A 20,686-nucleotide genomic window follows, 5' to 3' on the forward strand; every position below is an offset into this window, starting at 1 on the left:
TTTTATTAGGGAATTTTCACATCATTTACTTATTACAGGCGGGTTCTGGTGTCGAAACCCACCTGCGACAAAGCAAATTTGTACTGGAGATCACCGCAGTATTACACTGCTTAACTGTTGCCACCTTCTTTGTGCTGAGGGCATTAAACGTCAGAAACCTACTTAATGACTTTAGTCATGGGATGGGTACAAATATGCCTGTGTTTATTTATCTAATATCTACCACCAAACTCTACCGCCTCCCTTCAGCGAGAGAAATGGGCACATCATGAGGCTAAAATGAATTCAAGATAAACATGTCATAAATGAGCGATGGCAATCACTCATGACTCTCATTCGCAGTCTAGTAATGCAAACAAATGACACTGCAATTCAGCACACAGACCCCTGGGAAACCAAAAACGGAGTCGTTCTCTATCGCTGGTCTCATCCATGTAGCCTGTGCCTGCTGAATAATGCTTTTGTCATTCACTGCTTTTCACCAGCAGGACTTGTTAACAACGATGCCACCCGGGTTGCTGCATAGCAGAAGCCTTTAATTTTTGGGGCAAACTTAAGGGTATAAAGTGGCTTTTATTTTATACTGTGTGTGCTAACAAATGAATTGCTCCTAAATTCTTATTGAAAACTGGGTAAAAATATAGTATGTTCACTACAGTGCTTATCATAAACAGAAATGACTCTTTTGACTAATTCTGGGGGTTCCTAACCCGCGGTCCTGGGACCCTTTGTCGTGACTGCTTAGAAAACTAAATAATATTAACAGATGAATAAAATGTATATAAATAAAGAAGTAAAATGTTAAACTGAAAGTTTTAAAAACAATCTGGAAATGTGAAGGAATTTGAGATTAAAGGCTCAAACTTAAGTTGGTATCCACAAATTGATTTGTGGGAGCAGTGTAAGTGCATCAAACAAAATACAGTATAGGCGACTGGTAGCCTCAACTGAATTTAGTGACCCTCCAACCTTCCCATTAAAATTAAAATGTTGTTTTTTTATATATATTTTTTCTGTGAATTAAGTAAGACATTTAATCATTTGTGTGTTTGTTTGATGACTTTTTATTTTTGTGTATTGTTTTGTGTTTCAAAATATCTAAATTGCTTAGGAAGTGCCCGAGGCTTCCAGTAATGACTCTGTGGTGGTCCCCAGACTCTGATAATGTTTCACAGGTGTCCCTGGATTCCAATAATGATTAAGTGGAGGTCCACAGAAATCATAAGATTAAGAACCACTGACTTAAATAATAACCATCAACTCTGGAATGATCAGCATCAACAGGATTTGTATAGCGTGCTTATCACGCATGAGGGTATCCAGGCGCTGAGTTTGGTGCATGGTGGCCTCAATCGAACAGCCAGGTCTCAAGACTTCTTCTGAATTCCTCAATGGTGGGAGAAGTTCTTAGGTGAACAGGAAGGCTGTTCCAGGATTTCGCTGCAATGTAGGGGAAGGCACAGCCTCCTTAGGTGCCCCTGTGAATGCCAGGCTTTGCGTGAGGGAGAGCGAGGGTGCCCGGAGGGGCAGTGAAAGTTCAGGCAGTGGTCGAAACATGCAGGTCCTTGGCTGTGCAGGGCTTTGTAGGCGTATCAATGACCAATCAATGATGATGGACTAACTTGACCCTGACTTTGGAAGGATGACTCAGCTTGACCCTATCAGGATTCGACCCTGGGCCCTGCAATTCATATGCAGATTTCAGCAGAGGTTCTTTACGAACTCTGAGTGCTCATCGGCCACCAAGTGATTCATTTCAGCCACTGTAAGCAGGTGGGATCTACCTGCACTCATTTTTGTGCACCAGCGGTTACTTTTCATCATCAGACTTTGACCCAAAACAAAAGAGACCCAGGCAGAAAAGGGAAAGAGAAAGACAGAAGAATAATGGCAAAGACAGGAAGCAAGGATGAAAAAAAGAACCTGAAGAGTGAGATAAAGGGGATGGGAGTATAATGTGGTAGAAGAATGAGGCATGAATTGGAATAAAGACTAGGCAGCGCAGGTATCAGGCATCCCAAAATCACCAGACAGTCGTGGAATCTGCTCACTATGATATGGGTCCAATCTGACCTATTAGGGCCGAGGTCATAGTCTCTGTGCTTCCATTTTTATTACCAGAGCCTTCCTGCATTCCACCAATATCTCTGCACGCTTATGACAATACTAAATTCACATCAGTTTCACTATATAACTTTCAGATTTTCTAACTTGATCTAATTCCTACATGCTCTTGTACAAGGAAACAAATGATGGTGTATGTAAATTTTTCAAATAAGCTTAACAGAAGCCAGTGAGAGCTGGCTTTAGAGGTTCTCTAGGCCTCTGCCATCTCGACAAGAAGATACACATTAAATAAAGCCTGCTGCATCCATCGTAAGTCTGAGGGCTCTCTTTTGCATGACTCCATATTCACAAAAGTGCTTCCTCGCGGCACAGACTGGTGCCATTGCAAACCTCATACTGTCCCTTAAGGATCCTTGCATTCCTCTGGCAACAGACCTCTTCCCAAAGCAGACCACACTGCGCTGTACATCCAGTTTCTCATCTACAAGCTTCCAAGATATTTCGAAACCCAACAATTGTACTGCAAACAAAAAGGGTAACATATGTAAGAGCTAGAAGGTAGATGGGTTCAAATGGCTGCACCCAGGGTCTGAAGCAAAACTCAGGGTTTTCAGGGTTCTGGTAAATATTCAGACAAGTTCTGGCCGACCTCAGGTTAAATGCACAGTTTTGTGCTCTGATCCTCAGCGGTTTGAAGCCCTGCTCAATTTTCCTCTGCAAAAGCGCTAGGAATAGGTGAGACTGGTAGTGTGTTGTGATGCAGCACACACACACACACACACACACAAACGGAGCAGCGCCTAGAAACGAAAACCACGAAATTAATCTATTAGCTGTCAGGATTTCTCCAGTCCCCAAAATCCTCCTTTTATTACTGCTTATAATTAGTGAAGGAAATCTGACCCACTGCCAGTGTCTGCCGACCTTGGATATTATAAGGCCAGCATGGCGTCAAATATCTTAACATGCATAAGTGTTATAAGCTGTAAATAACTCTGCTTCGATTTACGACCCAGAGCTCTCTGCCAACAAGGTGACAGTGGACTCTTTCCTCAAGGGCTGTGGAGCAGCAAGGGTTGCCTTGGGTTGTGAGCGGCCCTGCTGTGAGTATAGTCTGGTCCACTTTAAAAAAAAAATAACATTTAACCCTGTACCAGTGGACAGAACCCGGGCACAACCACCCAGATCAAGATGGATCGCCGGGCAGAGTACCCAGCTGCCGAATATTTACCTGGAGTCTGCGGGACCCTGATTTCAGTCCCAGCATGTCCAACTCCACCTTTATCCTTTCAGAGGTTGATAAAAGGAGGAGCACTAATTGCCCCTAACATGTTAGTTCCAAGACTTACAACGGTGTAAAAACCCATGATTCGAGGGAATGACCTTGATCCTCTGAATTACGGCCTGTAATTAGCTGGGATGCTGCAACCAAGGTAAACTAATGGAGGGCTAGAGGGGCCACCCTGGTAAATTAAAGTCCGTGAATTACATACACTGAGAAACATGAAACAAACACACAAATATCTAAACAGAAGCTATACAAAGGGTCAGCATGTATAATGGACCTCTGGTGCCATTTCAGGGTTCTGTTGGTATAAACTACTCCGCCTTCTGCATCATGGTTTGTAATTTCAAGAAGTGACTTAATTACCTGCATTTAACCAAACCTCGAAGCTGTTCACCTCAAATTCTCGAGTTAGCCACCTCCAGATAATTCTTTTAACAAGTATGATCTAAATATTTTGCCATTTCCAATAGTAAAGAGCCACCTAACAATTCGTGGATTGGCTTTTATCATCTCGTCACACCCTTTCCCCACTGCTACCTTTATGAAATTAACACGCGCCCATGCACTCCGAGCTCGCAATATAAAGAAGCCACTCCTTTGTTTTTTTTGTTTTTTTTTCTAGGAAACCGTATTTCTTCTTTTACTAGAAAATCTTGCCAACTTCTGCGGGAAAAAAACATGGTAGAAATGTCTTTCCCGTCTTAAATCTTTACAGGGCTCTCCCTCATACCTGCCCTCCCCCAACAGTATCTGCTACTTCCTGCTCTAAGAAACATATGGGAAATACGGTTTGGCCCCTGACTAAAATGCCAATAATCCACTTCCACATAACTCCAGAGACAGCTGGAAAAGCCACCTAGACTTAAGTTACGGCATAGAAATACTGCAGCTGTCTTTCCCCTCTCTGCAACATTAGTTTTATCAGATTTAAAATCCAGCTAGGAAACAGTCCCAGGATTTTTAAAGGAACTCTTTCCTCATCCTTTCATAACTCACTTCCCTACTGAAACTGGGCGTTTCAAGATCAATATTATAACAAATATTTGTGTGTATATATATATATTAAAAATAATAATAATAATAATAATATGTATTTGTACTTCGGGTCTTGTTTTTCCTCTTTCTGTGTAAAAGGTGTATGTGTTAATACATTCATACTTAAAAAAAAAAAAAAAAGCCGCTCCTGAAATCTCAGATCACCAGATTAGCCATTAGGCCCACTATTAAAATATTCTGTTTCCGCGGCGAATGCCGTTCTGTAATGTAGTGCACCGGTTTGGGAGGCTTCGCACACAGAATGGAAGGGTATTGCTTTTCAGCTTCCCTGAAACCCAACTCTCCACTGTAACTACTTTTCATAGCCCCATGGGAGGGAATGTTGACCAACCACTGCAGGCTGTTTGTTCGAAATGAAGTCATATTAGAAAACTGAAATTCTATATGGTAAAGGAACTAACAAAAAAGGAGTGAGAGGAAATGGCCCCATGCCGGGGGGCGGTGAAGGGTCCTTTTAGTGTTACCCAAAGAAAAAAATAGGTTGAATGGTGCAGCTGTGAAAATTACAGTAATTTTATTTAGATGTGGGTGTGTACTCAAAGCGCAATAACGCTGCACTGCTCACAAAACGCATGGCCCAGCTCGAACACTTGCTGTTTTGTCTCTGAAAGTGATAACATGGCCGAAATTGTGTCCTCCATAAAGCAAATCACAGCTTAAGCAGGAGCAGGTGATAAAACGTTGAACCAGGCAATGAATAATAAACCCTTAGAAAATACTGTAGAAATGTTCTACATATAAACCAAAAGAAAAGGCCGGACACCTGTCCTTTTTCAGAGCGAAAAGAATGCCACAGCCCAGCTTGGAAGCCTAATGACCTGTGTAATTACTGAAAAATTACATTGTACTGCCAAGTCTTGGAATGTGCCACTCTGAAAAGTGTTGTCAAAACAATTTGTTAAGAGAGCACCATTAACCCTTCACCTCATCCGCTCAACCACTCCCAGGCCCCACTCCAAATCACCACTTCCTCCCCACTTTGCCCCCCAACCAAGTTCCTTTCTCTTCTGTGCAAATAGGGTACATTCCCCGACCCAGAAACATAAAAGCAGAATGTTCCTCTTTTGACATGTCACTTGGGCGTCTGCGCGCGGAACACAAGAGCTAACAAGAGAGCCACTCTCCGCGCTGTTTGTTTGCACCATTTTAAGAAGATACACTTGTGTTCTGCGCTGTTCACAAACAACGTTGGCTCCTGCAGAGACCAACAGTTTTCCCTGGAAACAGCTCTACCAAAGGAGGTGTGCGCACATTAATTGCCAATAAAAAAATAAAACAACTTACTAAAGTGAGACGACATGCAACACAAACATGAACCAGTTGAACGTGCTTACCGATTAAAATGAAGCCACACTACTGTCCATGCCTAATAAAAAATCTGAAACATGCTCAATTCCCATAGCTGGCTCAGAAAAATAGAAATTATTCCTTCAACACATGGATCTGAAATAAATGCATTTATGACTATGGAAATAATGATAAGCAGCTATAAATATATATAGTTGATGTGTCCTTTTTACTAAGCATTACCGTGGGCTCTTCATACAAAACCACACTCTCCAGGAAAGGCTCGGCACCGGGATAAAATATTTGCCATTTTAAGACATGGACAAATAAATATTGTACTCTATTTGGGTCCACGGGTCATTAGAGATGAAAGTGTGCAGACCGCTGCTAATAAATTATTCATCATAAGCCAATTTAGTAATACTCCTCAATTCTTCACTTTCATAAACTGAAAACCAGAAATCAATGCTGCTGAGGCTGCCCGAGTTGACAGATTTAGATATTTTAAAAGCAGTGAAAATAAGAGTGACACGAGGAGGAACAACTTTATGTGGTAGTGATCTCTTGGAAATTCCCATAGAAACCAAGAAAATGAACCACCAGGTGGGTTAAAGCAGAGTAAATGGGACTGGAAGGTACATTTTCAGCCTGTGGGTAAATTGTGCACTTACTCTGCATCTCTACTACACACAGACCATGTCAAAACGGGTACCCTGTGCAAGTAAAATCAATATTATTAGTAATCTTTTAGATTACATTAATTTTAGGGCCGACCTCATACCAGCTCATATCTATAGTTTAAGAAGAACTTTCAAATGAGCAAAGCATTTATATCAAATGTTAGATGTAAAAAGTGCATTTACTTTATGTTAATCACGGAATCAAAGGACACTCAGCAAGTAGCCTAAAGACATAGTGTTCATTTAAACACTATATCAACCTTAAGGAGATAACTCGAAGAAGATTTTGGTTTGCAATAACTGCTGCCCAGTTGTAATACAAAAAGGAACAAACTTAACTTCTGCAAAAGTTGTAAGGTGTTCTATAGACACTACACTAACAAAAACAAAAAACCCATTTACAAAATAAGAAAATAAAAAATAAATCTTAAGTGGTACCAGCTCCTTAGTAGAAGAGTTTTAAATATTTTCCAGCACAGAAAGTATAGTAGTTTGAAATTCTGCTGTAGCCAATTTCCATCATTCAACCTAGACTCAGACAATTCAGTGTTTGTGTCACCACCACATGGCCTACATTGAGTGTGACATTGATAAGTTTCTTTTGATATTGAAAGAGCAACCACAAAATAAAACATAATAGCCCTACAACTGCTACCCTTTCGTCAAAATGCTACTTAAAAAACAGCATCCACGCCCCAGCACTATTTTCAGAACCAGCCTTTCAAATATACTGCAAGTATTGACTGCAACTACCTTTATAAAAAAATGTGTAAGTTCTCTAAAAGGTAAAGAGTATTTATTTTAACTCCCACCATACAAGCCTTTCCCCAGGTCCTTTGGACAACTGATGAAACGTGTGACCTGGTGTTTAATGTTCTACAATTGTGGATCTCGAAAGGCCGGCCCACAGCAACCACTAGTATTGATCGTGTATCTACAAACAGCAGAGGTGCTTTTTCATAGCTTTCAATACTGGCTGGGTAACATCTTTCATTAGCAGGGGAAGGAGGGCACATACCGCCACCGGTCTGCAAGGAGTGGTGGCAAAAGAAAAAAAATAAGGAAAATCTACTCTGACATGCCTTTGAATGAACATTTCCACAGTCGCTACACTACTACAATTTTTGGCATATATTTTATTTATTCAGAAGAATTCTAAAATGCACCATAGAAACGGAGGTCTCTAGGCGCTAGACAGGTGTGGGGAAAGGTGGTAGTAGAAGAATGAAGGAGAGGAAAAAGGGGAGCCTAGCGTGAAAAATATTTCATATAGACAAGGAAAAACTGCTGGAAAGGAAGGATGACGCTTGTAAGTGCTTGCTCAAAGCCCACTGGTCCAGCCTTTGAGTTACCATAGTCACTACTCAAACCATATAAACCTATGATAAATTATCTTTCAAGCAATAATGCCAACAGTTTGCCACTAAAAAAATTAAACCACTCAAAGTAAGAGCAAGGAAGGCATGCCACTTTCAAGGAGGAAAGAAAAACGTTTACAAGTATTTCACGTTATAGCATATTTTATCCATTGAGTTCGCTTGATACATTGTTCCTCTGATCCTCTCAGACATGCAAGAGCCAGAATTGACTTAGAAGTACTGACACGGAGTGATAGCCTGTGTAACAGGCAATAAAAAAATGTGTTCTTTCTTCACCTCCTTTACTTTGAACAAGAGTATGTTTGTGTACTGTACTTTCAGCTGTCTCAATACTTTTTATCATATATAACCCTCATATCACGTCCCAAAACTGTTGTATTATTGAGAGATAGTTTTGCTTTTTCCTATAAAGCCTGTGTTTGGCTAGGCGAAAGGGTGACTGGGTTTGGCAGATGGTGGGGGAGAGATGCTTCTATTATTACCGAGCACACAGAATTAATTCCCAAAACAAAGGCATACATAAAATATTTAAAGTACTAATTTTTACCCAATTAACAAAATAACATGGCAGACATACTCTAGGAAATCAGGTACATACATGAAAATGCAATAATGTCAAACTAAAACTCAAATTGGAAATAATATATACCAAATAAACTTATAAAAAATAACACATAGTGCTCATTAAAGCAAGTATGGACAGACACGACAATAAGAGACAACAGAAAGAGTGACATGAATAAAAAAAAAAAAGAAAAGAAAGAAACCTGACCGTGAAATACAGGATGTATGGACAGATGTATCTAAAAGCATAAATACATTAATACTAAAGAGATATAAAACAAAAATAACAGAAAGTGAGAGTGTTAATTTTGAGACCTGGGTGATGACAGGATGTTCTAAGCTGACAATTATGGCTATTTGTATGTGTGTGTTTTTATTGGGTGGGTAAGGGGTTAAATGGTGTTCCCAATAAACTCGGTAGACAATTGACATGAATACCTTGTACATGTCATACTCCTTTAGTGCACTATCACTGTGTATATAGAACGGTGCATAATTGCACAGTTCAAGAAGCGCACACTTTAGAGACACCTGCAGAAAATTGTAGCCCAATTGTTTCACAAAAATTATATTACTTTGAACTCTCCCCTAAATAAAATATAAATGCATTTTAGTGCAGAGACTGCAAATTGCAAATTTAGAAAATTAAAGAAGACAGTGCAAGTTAACTTGCAAAGCATACTGTTACTTCTTTGGAAAAATACTTGGTCAAAATTCCCACAAGCATACAAGAATACGGGCAGCTGCAAAACAAGTTGACATCATCTTCAAATGCTGCATCTGTAGCCTATTATGGATGTTTTAAGATGTATGCTGGGAAATTCAGAGAAGTATTTCTTAAAAAATAACAAGTCATCATTTAAGGGATGTAAACATGAAGCACGTTAAAGAAAATACAGGAAATATCGAGGAGGAACATTCCTAATGGAAAACACTGTAATATATTAAAACTATTAATATTTAAAGTATATACAGAAATTATCAGATTCTGCTACAAAGGAATGGTAACTTTCCATTGAAACAAAAAAGAGGTGAATGTTATCAGTGCAGCAGACAAGCTAATTGTTCTTTATTGTTTTGGAAAAAAGAGAGGGGGAAATAATGTGAAGCTGGAAGAGGGGATGTGAAGGAAGTAAAGGGAAAAGGCGATGAAAGAAAAGAAGCATGCACGAAATGGAGAATAATGAAATGATGGAGTGAAAACAAAGTGGTTAGTATAGCGTGAAACAGAAAGGAGGCGTAGGGAAATAGAAAATCAGCAACAGAGGAGTTGAGAATGAGTGTGTGGAGTGAAGGAAAAGAAGAAACGAAGAAATAAATCGGGAAGAGTAAAGGGATAAAGGAAACAAGAAGTGTAAAATAATCAATTTGAAAAATAGAGTAAAGTAGGCTCTGAAACAAACTTGCGAGGACACAGGAGCATGAAAGAAATGTAAATAAAAACAAAGAAGCAGAAAGAAACAAAGTAGATGGAAACAGAAAATAATTTTCACAGAGGGAGACGGAATGAAAAAAATCAAGAAACTGCAACAAGGATTAAATATGGGGAGTGAAGTAAAAGAGAATGGGAACTAGGGAATAAATGACAAAAAAATACTTTAAATCAGGAGCTGAAATGCGAATAGGAAGTCACGGAGTAGAGTGCTGGACACACATTTGGACCTACGAATGCTAATGAGAGATGGGAGAGAGAAAACAAAAAGAGAGCTGCGAAGAAAGGAAACAGAAATAGACGCACACACAGGGCGAAGCGAGGCTCCCTGCTAAACCAGGAAGTAGCGTACGGGACAATATGGCGGAGGTAAACAAACCCCAGTCCCAGAGCGCGGCGCCGGGGGGAGTTTAGCAGCAGCGCGCACAGTTCAGTGGAAAGTTTAGCTCGGCCCCTGCAAGCCAGATGAACACAAAACAAGCGCGAGGGGCTGCGAATAGCGGCGCGCCTGCGAGGCACTCACTGTTCTGGCCGTCGGAGAGAGGGATCCGTTGGGGAGGTAGGGGTTGCCCAGGTCTGGGATCATGATGAAGGGGTAGCCCGGGTACGGCGGGCCCTTAAACAGGCCTCCATCTTGCCTCTTCGCGGCTGCAACATGGCGGGGAGGAAAGGGAGAACACGGGTAAGCTGGCTTTATTTCAAAACCGTCTCCCCTTAAGGACAGACGAAAAACAACACACTGGGTTCTCCCGGTTTACAGCAAGGCAGAGCGAGAGGTCCGTTCTTTCCCCCCACCCGGCGTATGAAGTGTGTGTTTTCCGAAGAACAAAACTTTTTTTACTGACTCACCTTCCTCTAAACTTTCTCTTGATTTGTCTCTGTAACTTTCGGAGCGGGGAGGAGGCCGCCTTTCCGCCTTAACACAAATAAACAAAAATAAAAAAATATAAGACAGTGCAAATGATATTTAAAAAGGTTTGGCTCCGCAATAATCGTTATAAATATGTATAACATGCTGGAAATGTAGGTATTATTCGTGTATTCTGTGCAAAGGCACTTTTATGGGGCCTTGAATCTAGCTTATTATTATGACAAAAGGAAAAGGTGGCATAAAAAAGAGGTAGCGGGTGGGGTTAAGAAGTGGGCATATTACGTGAAATAGACAACAAAACACGCATAAGCAAACACTGCCACTGTTTTTTTTATTATTCAGAAAGAAATGAGTAGACAGACATAACGTATATTGACGTGTGTCTTGATAATAACATGTGAAACCTATTCTGCAGGGCGGGAGTTGGCATAAAGGGGGGAAAAAAAACAGGCAACCCCAAACAAGCCTACAATGACTTGCTTGTTAAGTCAAAAAGATGTAGCTGGTGAGCTAACGATGTTATTATCCATTTAAACATTATAAAATTCTATGTCCAAACTACGTGTCGTGTTCTGAGTGTGTACTGTGGTAGTTGTCAAGAGGAGTTAAATCTGGGACTAAAAAAATCAAGAAAGGTTTGGCCTTCGTAGTCAAAAAACACCAGCGACTCATAAGCTGGGGGTTTAATCACGCTCAATGTTATGTTCAGAGAGGCCAGCCAGAAATGGGAGGCGCCTACCCCCTTTCACACGAGGGAAAAGTTCACGGAGGGTAACCCGGAAGAGAGGGGTTGAGGAAACTGGTAGCCTGGTATTTACACCCCAGGGGGAATGTTTCTTTCTACTAACAACATAAACTTCCCATGGGGTTTGGCTTCACGGCATAATATATGCGAACGAAGGGTTAAACCCGGGCCACAGGTGAGGGCCGCTGACACCAAAACTTAGCGGTCGAGTACAGGCAACCCCGTTGAGCAGATGGACGTAAAATAGCCCCACAGCCTGCGAGTTAAAGCGCAAGGAGGGAAGCACGGTATGAAGGGTCAGCCGTGGGAGGAAAGGGGGCGATAGCCCTCGAATGTCATTTTTTTTTCCTGCAAGGACATAAACATTCCTTAGCCAACAAAAATCTGAAGTCATATGAGAAAGCGCAGGGTGACACCAACTTAGCGGAAAACCCGCAGAGGATTTGTGAAGTGCATTATTGTTACAGAAAGACGTAATGGTTTGGGCGCATTACGTTAGGTCAAGTAAAACATCGAAAACACAAAGTTGCAACCCTTTGGAGTTGACAGTTTCATGAGGGAGGAGCTAAGTGTTTGCTTGCTATCAAACCAAAGTTCCCAGGGTTTAGTCATGTTCTGTTGTATTTTCAATAAAAGGGAGTCCGGTATCCATAAAAAAACAGCTGACAGTTCATAAAGTAAGAGTCTCTTGTGAGAGCCCCATACAGGAGGATAGGGCAACTATGCATCACAGGACCACTGATGCAAAGGAAAAAGTGCAGCTGCACGAGGGGCTTGGGGGGCCGGGGGGGCATGGGGGGGGGGTTTAAGGGTCCTGCCGTTGCATTTATAAAGCATGTGGCCGATCGTTTCCAACGCCGGCTAATGAAGGGCAGTGGAAAGGGCGAGAGAATCAGCGTCACAAAAGTTACAACATCAGGTGTACAGATGCAGGGATGTTATAGAAGTTTTGTTGTGTCCTGCTGGGTTTCAATAGTGCAGGGGGAAGAGGCGTTGTAGGAACGACTGGTGTTGCTTTTGAGGGTTACAGTAGCAAAGAGTGCGGTGAAAAGGGCGCCTGTCTATAGCCAGGCGGGTAACACAAGGAGGTGGTATTCTGCCTACTACAACAGCGTGGGGTATCATAAGGGGGTGTAAATTAAGTCTGTAGGGGGTAGAGGTTCTAGTTACAGGGGTTGCCATAAAAAGGGAATTGCATTTACTTTCGCATGTAGTGCTGGAGAGGAACAGTAAGCGCTAAACTGAAGGCACGGATCAGAGGCCGCTCACTGTACTGAGGAGTGTATTATAGCCCTGGCTGAAGGCTGTGCATGCAGGACACATTTGTGGGACATTACTTCCACTAAATTCGCTTTCACTACTCCGCAGTGTAAAACCTCCTTCACATAGTAGAAGGCACCCTAAATGTTGCCTCAAACTTACAGTAGAAACATGACCCCCCATGAACCCACCCTTGCAGCTACCATTGCGGTCTCCCCACTGTAAAAGCATGCCTGTGTGACCCCCTTCCTAACAGCCGGCAGCTGCGTAACGCGATGACAGCCCCTGCATACGGCACCCATTAACTGGCAGCCTGCAGCAGGGTCGCGCAGTGGCTGCCCTCTGCACGCAGCGCCCGCCTGCAACAAGCACGCAGCGCGCGCGCACACTTTTAGCCGGCACTTCACGCGCAGTACCCCGCTGCAGCAGACGCACGCACTGCACGACCCGGCACCCCCTGAACCCACCCCTCCACCTCTTGCAGAGAGATCATGCAGTGCTAGGACCCCGTGCCCTCCTACCTCAGAGTCGGACGAGCTGTTCTGGTTCGCCTCGGACTCGTGCACCAGCGAGGACTTCACGTCTGCCAGGTCCCGCTCGGCCGACGAGTCCTCGGAGGTCTTCTCCTCCTGCTCACCCTCGTCCTTGAACGAGATCATCTCATCGTTGGCCCCCAGGTCATCGCCCCCGCCGCCGTTCAGCTGCGGCATCCTTCCCCGGGGCAGCCTGGCGACGAGCCCAGCAGCCACCCGGAAAAGCAAAAGAGCCCTCCAAAAAGAAACCAAAAGGGCAAACTTTCCCCCTCGTAGCCCCTCGGCTTATTTTGGCAACAAACCCCCCACTATGAGCTGCTGTTACAAATCTTGTGCAAAAAGAAGAAGAAGTTGAAGTTTCTGTGAAGGGGGAGGGTAAATCAGGGGGTGCAGGGAGGGCTTCCCCTCTTCTTCTTGGTTTCTGTTGAGGGGGTGTCTCGTTTGCTGCTTTCTCTCGCTCTCCAGGATCTGTTCAGATGCTTGACCCCCACCACCACCCAAAGAACACAAATAAACTTAAAGGGGGTGCACAAAAACACCCCACCCCCAAAAGAAAACAACCCCCAGCTGAGAAATAAATAAAAAGCTGTAGAAGATAGAGAGCTGTGGCCGCCTGGATTGACTGAGTTGAAGTTGGAACTGAGAGATTTTTTTCTCCCAGTTCAAAGGGAGGTTTCTGATTGACAGATAGGGAAAGAGAGGAAGGGGGGAGGGACAAGGGGAGGGCAGATCTGAAAGAGGGAGAAAGCATAGATACACACGCAGAAGAGAGAGGGGGTGGGAGCCTGGATAGTGAAGCAGGGAAGGAGCGGGCGCTGAGAGGGAGAGAGGGGAGGAGGGGGAAAGTTTAATGAGATTCTGAAGGGAAAGGGAGGGGTTTGCACGTCCTGACGCTTGCATACATAAACACAGGAAGAGGGCGAGAGAGAAAAGCGAAAATGATTGGGAAATGTAAAAACGGAGACAGGAACACCGGAGCGGATATAAAATAAAGGCAGTGCTGATTTAACTGTGGCCTCCTCGAGATAGTTAGGGGTGGAAGGCCTCGCAGAAAAGACAAAAAAAAAGTAGCATGCGAAGACGGCTTTCGCTGAGGTGCGTGAGGTTGGCAGTAGGCTGCAGGGGAGGTGGGGCACTGACTTCGCCACTTGTGCTCGGAAGGAAAGCAGGCTCCTCTGGAGAGCCGGCTGTCAGTGCGCCAGTGCCAAGCCGTGTCAACATCTCAGAGCAGCGCTGCCCCTGTGACTTTTCGGTCTGTGGCAAACTTTAGCCCAGTGGTTCAGTTTCGACTGCTGTGCTTGTGTTTTTGTGTTCGCAGCGGGGCCATCCACGGCAGTGTGCTCGACACCAAAATACACCCCCGGCGTAGTTACGTGCGAACATGTATCTGCTCTTTAACTCGGGACCCTTGGAGCAGTCAGGGTGGGTGTTCCCCAGTGGGGCAGTGCGCAGTCACTGGCCGTTCTCGGGTGACGCCCCCTCCGCCACAGTTGAGGGCTGCAGGGTGTTGTGGGAACTCTAAGAAATGTAGCCTAAGTGCGTGTTTTGGAAATATCAACCTACACTCAAGCAGGGGCCACTGAGCAAAGCAGAAGTCGGGCCAGGTCAAGTTGAAGGTTTGTGCGGAACCACATTAAACAAAAAAACACTGACACACTAGGATAAGCGAATGAGGGCAAGAGAATAAAATGCCATTGGAAGTTTCTATATTCCAACAGTTGAGCTACTTTTGGAAACTTTAGTGTTCGTTGTTGGGTTTTGAACTTTTAACGTGTGTAATTGTTGCATCAACTTTAACAAAAACCTGTTATGGTTGAGAGCGAGTTTGTGTGTAGTACTAATGCTCGCGGCTGTGACAAGGATCCTTTGGCGTGGAAATCATCTAAACTTTTCCCTAATCTGTTGGCCTTTGATGCGTGCTTGCGGGGACATCAGCTCCAAGCTCAGTTTTTGTGGGTAACGTTTTGTGGGTCTGTTTCTCCATATGAGCTGGCGTTGTCTGTTGGTGTCGAACCAATTTAAGAATGCTCGAAGCTCTGTAGACGCGGCATGTAGCGCTATGTGAACTGGAACCACTCGAGGCGCTGCTGTGAGAACCGTTTCACTAGAGCTGATGGCATGTCCACCAGCCACTTGAATGACCCGGTGACTGGCAGTTCGGGGTTCTTTGTGGTAGGAAAGTGGGAGGGACACCAGAAGGAAACTGGAGGTCATATTCATCAACTTGGGCAGGGGGCGGGTAGTGTCCTTAACTGCCAGAAAGAGGGGCGAGAGAAAGGTGGTGGATCTATATTTTTAACAGTAACACGCTATGGTGTAAACTATGCACTGTAGGTGGATGGTTCTTCATGTAAATGTGCATTTTTTTTAATTTGGTGCTTTAGTGAAGCGCAGACCATGCGACTAGAAGCGCGTGCTTGGGAAAGAGCGAAGATAGACCGACTCCCTTCCTTAAGCAAGGCAGTCCCCTCGAGGTTCTCAGAATACCCTGGGAGGCGAGGTAACTCAGAGTGTTGGCGTTCCTGCCGCACAGTTCTAGTGAGCAAGACAAAATAGTTTTATGAAGTGGATTGATTCAACCCCCTCCTCTTGTAATGGAATTCACTCTATTTCATTTTACACCGTTAGGTGGCGAGACAGCTCGGTGGGTAAGGTGCTTATTTTGTATGTCTACTTGTAGCCGAATCCCACATAAAGTAATCCGCCAGGTATTCGATAAAGAATGCACATGGCTTCCTGCTTGTGGGATGTTACATGTGTCACTCCCCGCCTCCCCCGGAAGGGATGACTTGTCCACCACATGGTTTCCCTTAATGTGTCAGCAGTGTGCAGAGTAAGTGCTATACCAGCCCTTTCGAGCTGCCATTCCCCTACAGCGAGCACGGGCACTGGAATGACAGCCCGTCCGGCTGGGATTGGAAAGTTAACACTGCAATTTGCAAACCCGAGGGGGTTCGAGAGGGCGTCAAACACAGGCTGAGACAAAAAAAAAAATCACTGAAAAGGCAATTTACAACTTTAATATGAAGCGGGGATGGCATGAAAGGAGGTAAAACAAATGTGTACATTTAATCAGACAGGATTGGGACGCACACAAAGAGAAGGCTAATTAGACCCAGCAGGTAGGCGCTAACCTTCAGCCTTCATAAATAAATAAGGCTCGGGACAATGTGTAACTGCGAGGACAGATAAAGAAAACGGCTTATTCCAAGAGGTCCAGTTAAAAAAAATTAAAGCATACAAGAATGAAACACTTCTCTGTTCCAGCAACGGGAGGTGTTAAAGGGGGTGGGGGCGCATGATTTGTCCTGACGGTTTATTTTTCCCCTTTCTTTCTCTTTATTTATCTGTCTTTCTGTCCCTTTCCCCTTCCTTTTCTTCTTTTGTTTCTTTTCCTTCTTTATTTTCTTTCTCATGTTCTCCTCTTTCTTCATAAGCAGACTTTTTATCCCCTCCTTTCTTTACCATCCATTATTAGTCTTGGTGCTCCAATCCCTTCTTCCCTTCCTTCCCTTAAATTTTCTTTCACATTTATCTTTCTCTTTCTCCATTTGTTCTCACTCTTTATATTTTCTATTACTCCTTTTTCGCTTCTTCCTTTGTACTTAGCAAAACTGTCACATTTTTCATTATTTTTGTTTACCATTTTTTTCTCAGCTCTGATAGAATTAATCTCGTTGCTTTATGTTATTCGACAATTATTTGTAAGGTGTTCATGTCACCGACGCTTGATGAACAAGAGTATTGCTAAACCCATTCATTATGAGACGTGGCCCTAGAAAATGCTATCTGAAGGATTTCACATTTCTGAGTTCTGCTCAACAGTTTTACTCACATTTTTACCTTTAGCTCAACAGTGCAGTGCCATGGCTTCTGTCACTACAAAAATATACATATACAGAGAGCCGGCTTCAGAAGCATAACTATATGTTACCTCATGCTTTTGGCTGTTTGTGCCTTATCCACCACCTAGCGAGTGCTTTCGTTGCAATGCGCATGGAACTTTTTTTTTTCATCAGATAGCAGGGACTTTTTGATGAACAGAGAAGCCAACTTGGCAAAAAGAGCTTCCCCACGAACAATTACTAATTCTACATTATAACTAAATACTTAATGTAGATAAGTGTATGGATGCAATGAAACATTTTTCAGTTGGTATTTTTATTGATTTTTTTTGTGTGCTTCAAAATTTACATATAAATACCTCCTAAAAAAACAACATAACAATTGTATACTGCATGGTCAAACTCATAAAGGTCAGTAAGCATTTATTATTATATTGTATTGTAATCAGTGGTGAACAAACATGTTTGTAAAGGGGCAACGTCTCCGTGCATCTTACAAGTTTCCCATAAGTGCATCAGATGCTCAGTGTCGTGTGAATATGATCGTTTGCAAAGGACTGTGGGTATACAGCTGTCTTACTCCTGGCCATTTGTATATACACAATCCTTTGCTAATGTTCCCTTATAGTTTGAGATAGACATTCTTTCTGACTAGAAATGTTGACTTTTGCAAAACTGTGAGTTTAGGATGTGGTGCTATGTGCCATATTACATTTTATGTTATGACTAAGACTGCAGGCTTCTGGTGCTCACCCCGAGGACACCCAATACCAGCTTGTTGTACTGCAGGCTTCTTCTGATCACTTTTGGGACACCTAGAATCTGTATGTGTCACTTTCATACTGTTATCTTGCATTGTGTTTGTTTCCAAAGAGACCAGAGGGCGTGCAATAACTGGAAGAAGTTAAACATAGTTTTAAGGGACTGTTTCAGTGAGTAGTATTTGTCTTGCTGTCTGTAATTTCTTATGGGAACATCCAGATCAAGTTTTTACATTGTCTTTGCTATGAGCGACTGCTACTCCATGCCATTAGTCTGCCTTGTCATGAATTAGGCCTTGCACAAAAACGATGCATCGTCTTTTGTCCGAATAACCATTTTCCCCCCAAAAAATGAAGGCTTCTACTTTCTGTATTAATCATGGAGTGGATCCCTTCCTACCAATACTGTCATACATGAACAAATCAATATTGACACTTATAAAGTGCTCACCAGGAGCATAGCTTCAGGGCTGTGTTTGGGGTGGTACACCCCCTAATATATTTTCTGATAAATAGTTGGGTACAGTAGCTTTAAAACAAAATGATTTTTTTTTTATAAAGTGCAAACAAATTCCCAAAGGCGTCAAGGTGGTGGTAGCAGTTAGTCCCGAGGAAGTAGGGGAAATGTGGAAAAGGGAATCCAAGAAACATAAGCCCTGAGCAAGTGTTAAAGAGTAAAAAGCCAAGTTTTTAAGGCTTTACAGAATTGCATAGGATCTTGAAGACAAGTGATAAAGCTAGGAAGGGAGTTCCATAGCTTGGATGAAGCCACTGAGAAGGCTTTACCTCCCAACCTTGCTTTTCAATGTTGAGGCACAATTAGGAGATGTCGACTTGAGGATTGAAGCAGTCTGAAAGGAATATACTGTTGAAACATGTTTTTAATTACTCCTGGCCCAATGATATGCAGTGAGAGAAAAACTAAATGGGGATACCCTAATGGAGTAACAGTAGCTCAATCAGGGAAAAATACAGTTAAGAGAAACTACAACGTGAGCTACCTAAATAATATAATATCTGAAGTAACAGATACACTTCAGAGAAAAAGCCTTATAAGGACTGATAAATATCCATTGATAATTCAAAGTCGTATGAGAAAACAATAAGCAGCTGCTGAAAGAATTAAAGGAATGACAAAAGATAACAGGGAACTAAATCTCAACTGAACACATTTTAATGAAGCGATATAACAAAACACAAGGAATCAAGAAATATAAAACATGAATGGAAATATATATAACGTTAAACTTCTAAATCAGGCACACCACAATCAAACTAGACGACAAAAAATGGATAAGAAAGACATATGAGGTAAATGAAAAAACAATTAACGTATAAATCTACATAAATAAACTAACGTGTCTAAAATACAGTACATACAAACATGTAAAGATTATTTCCAACAATACATAAATGTACATTGATATCATTCTGATAAATAAATGTATATATATATATAGATAGATTGATGTTTAGAAAAAATTAAATTAGAGTGGTGTTGAGACAGGGATACTCTTAGGGAACCAAAGGCCTACGCGCGTTTCGGTGTTCCTATTGGTTATAGGTCACCTTCTTCAGGGCCAATCCCCTTAATAACAAACAACAAAGTTCATTTCAGCAACCAATGTTCTAATTATTTTTTCATTAAATACTTGGTACGCTGGAATCTTGTAGTCATGTCATTGAAGTAATATATAGTGGTAAATCGAGCAATGTTCAAAGCTCATGGTATGTCCAATCCTTGAGATGGACGTGATAACATCAATTGGACAGGAAGGACGATCTAACGGGGCTAGAAAAAGTTGCAAGAACTGGTCCTAAGATGTATGGTCTCCGATAGGATTTAATACATACTGGATGAGGCTTAGGAGGAAACGAAACCCGTTTGCCGATGCTGTCTCCGTAATGTAACATGCAGTGTCTTGGGAACAGTACATAAAGCTCTGAAGTTAATACGTTTGTTCACAGGCAGAGTTTCCGAATCCCTGCTGAAACTGAGATTTGGGAACATATAGAATCAGTCTTGCTGCCGCATTTTGGACCAGCTGCAGCTTGGCTATAACTGTCTTGTTGGTTTCCGGGTAGAGAGCGCTTTACAGTAGTCTCACCTGGATGAGATGAGTGCCTGAACAACTTGTTCATGCGCTGGTTAAGAAATATAAGGAATCACTATCCTAAGAGTTCTGATCATCCAGAGACACGTTGACACTGTCCGGTTAACCTGAAGGCCAAATGATTAGTTCTTGTCAATCAGTACTCCCATGTTCTTTGCAGAATCTGTTGGAGTCGGTAATGTACTCAAAAAATCTGGCCACTACGAGCCGGTCCAAGTGGATGGTTGACTGCCAAAGATCAAGGCCTCCATCTTCTTTCCATTAAATGTAGGATAGTTTTTTTGCCCATCCAGCTGGCCATTGTCTGCATGCCATGGTGAGATTGTATGTGTCTCATCTGGATCTGGCTACTGTTCAGCAGAATCATACATTTCTCCCAGCACTTTACATTTAAGAGGAAGCAAGAGAAGATGCCCTTTTTAAGGCATATTTGACTGGCACCTGGTAAGCATTTGCACCCTGAAACTCTGAGGTTGTCCCGGCAAATCACATCTGTTTATATTGCTATCACAAATTAATGTTTGGCTGCGTTCTTGTTTCACTGGTGGAAATAATGAAGTTGTCAGTGACGGTGGGTGTATTTTTTTATTTTTTTTGCCAATGTTGGGTTTGGTGGGCCTGTGTTAGTGGACCTACTACCCACCTTCTTTTAGGCATTAACAACTGTTATCTGCCCCACCTTCAATTGTGCAAAATACACTGGGAGGTAATGCCTTTGGCAAATAACATCAACCAATGTCCTGAGCAAAGGACAGTAATGATTACTTAGTACCCAACATGGAACACCACAGTGTAATGGAAAAG

At 42.6% G+C, this 20,686-nt stretch overlaps 1 protein-coding gene and 1 long non-coding RNA gene across 46 annotated transcripts in view; one reads left to right on the forward strand and one right to left on the reverse strand.

The window, feature by feature from the left end:
• TCF7L2 (transcription factor 7 like 2) overlaps nucleotides 1-14,561 on the reverse strand; it is a 296,453-nt gene extending 281,892 nt beyond the window's left edge. For 17 of the 44 annotated variants that reach the window (XM_069239354.1, XM_069239357.1, XM_069239356.1 and 14 more), the window contains exons 1-3: nucleotides 13,151-14,558; nucleotides 10,603-10,669; nucleotides 10,277-10,401 (exon numbers count right to left, since the gene is read on the reverse strand). In XM_069239354.1, the coding sequence (XP_069095455.1) occupies nucleotides 10,277-10,401; nucleotides 10,603-10,669; nucleotides 13,151-13,339 (381 nt within the window). In that variant the 5' untranslated portion in view covers nucleotides 13,340-14,558. Of the gene's footprint in view, nucleotides 1-10,276; nucleotides 10,402-10,602; nucleotides 10,670-13,150 lie in introns of all 44 variants that reach the window. The other 27 variants (XM_069239353.1, XM_069239355.1, XM_069239347.1 and 24 more) reach the window with 5 other exon arrangements.
• The window catches only part of LOC138300246 (uncharacterized), a 686,960-nt gene continuing 676,590 nt past the window's right edge, over nucleotides 10,317-20,686 (forward strand). The window contains exon 1 of one of the 2 annotated variants that reach the window (XR_011204895.1): nucleotides 10,317-10,435. This is a non-coding gene — a long non-coding RNA (uncharacterized lncRNA). Of the gene's footprint in view, nucleotides 10,436-14,700; nucleotides 14,779-20,686 lie in introns of those variants that run through there. The other variant, XR_011204894.1, reaches the window with a different exon arrangement.

The sequence above is a fragment of the Pleurodeles waltl genome, chromosome 6, assembly GCF_031143425.1.
Source record: "Pleurodeles waltl isolate 20211129_DDA chromosome 6, aPleWal1.hap1.20221129, whole genome shotgun sequence".
Taxonomy (NCBI): Eukaryota; Metazoa; Chordata; class Amphibia; order Caudata; family Salamandridae; genus Pleurodeles; species Pleurodeles waltl.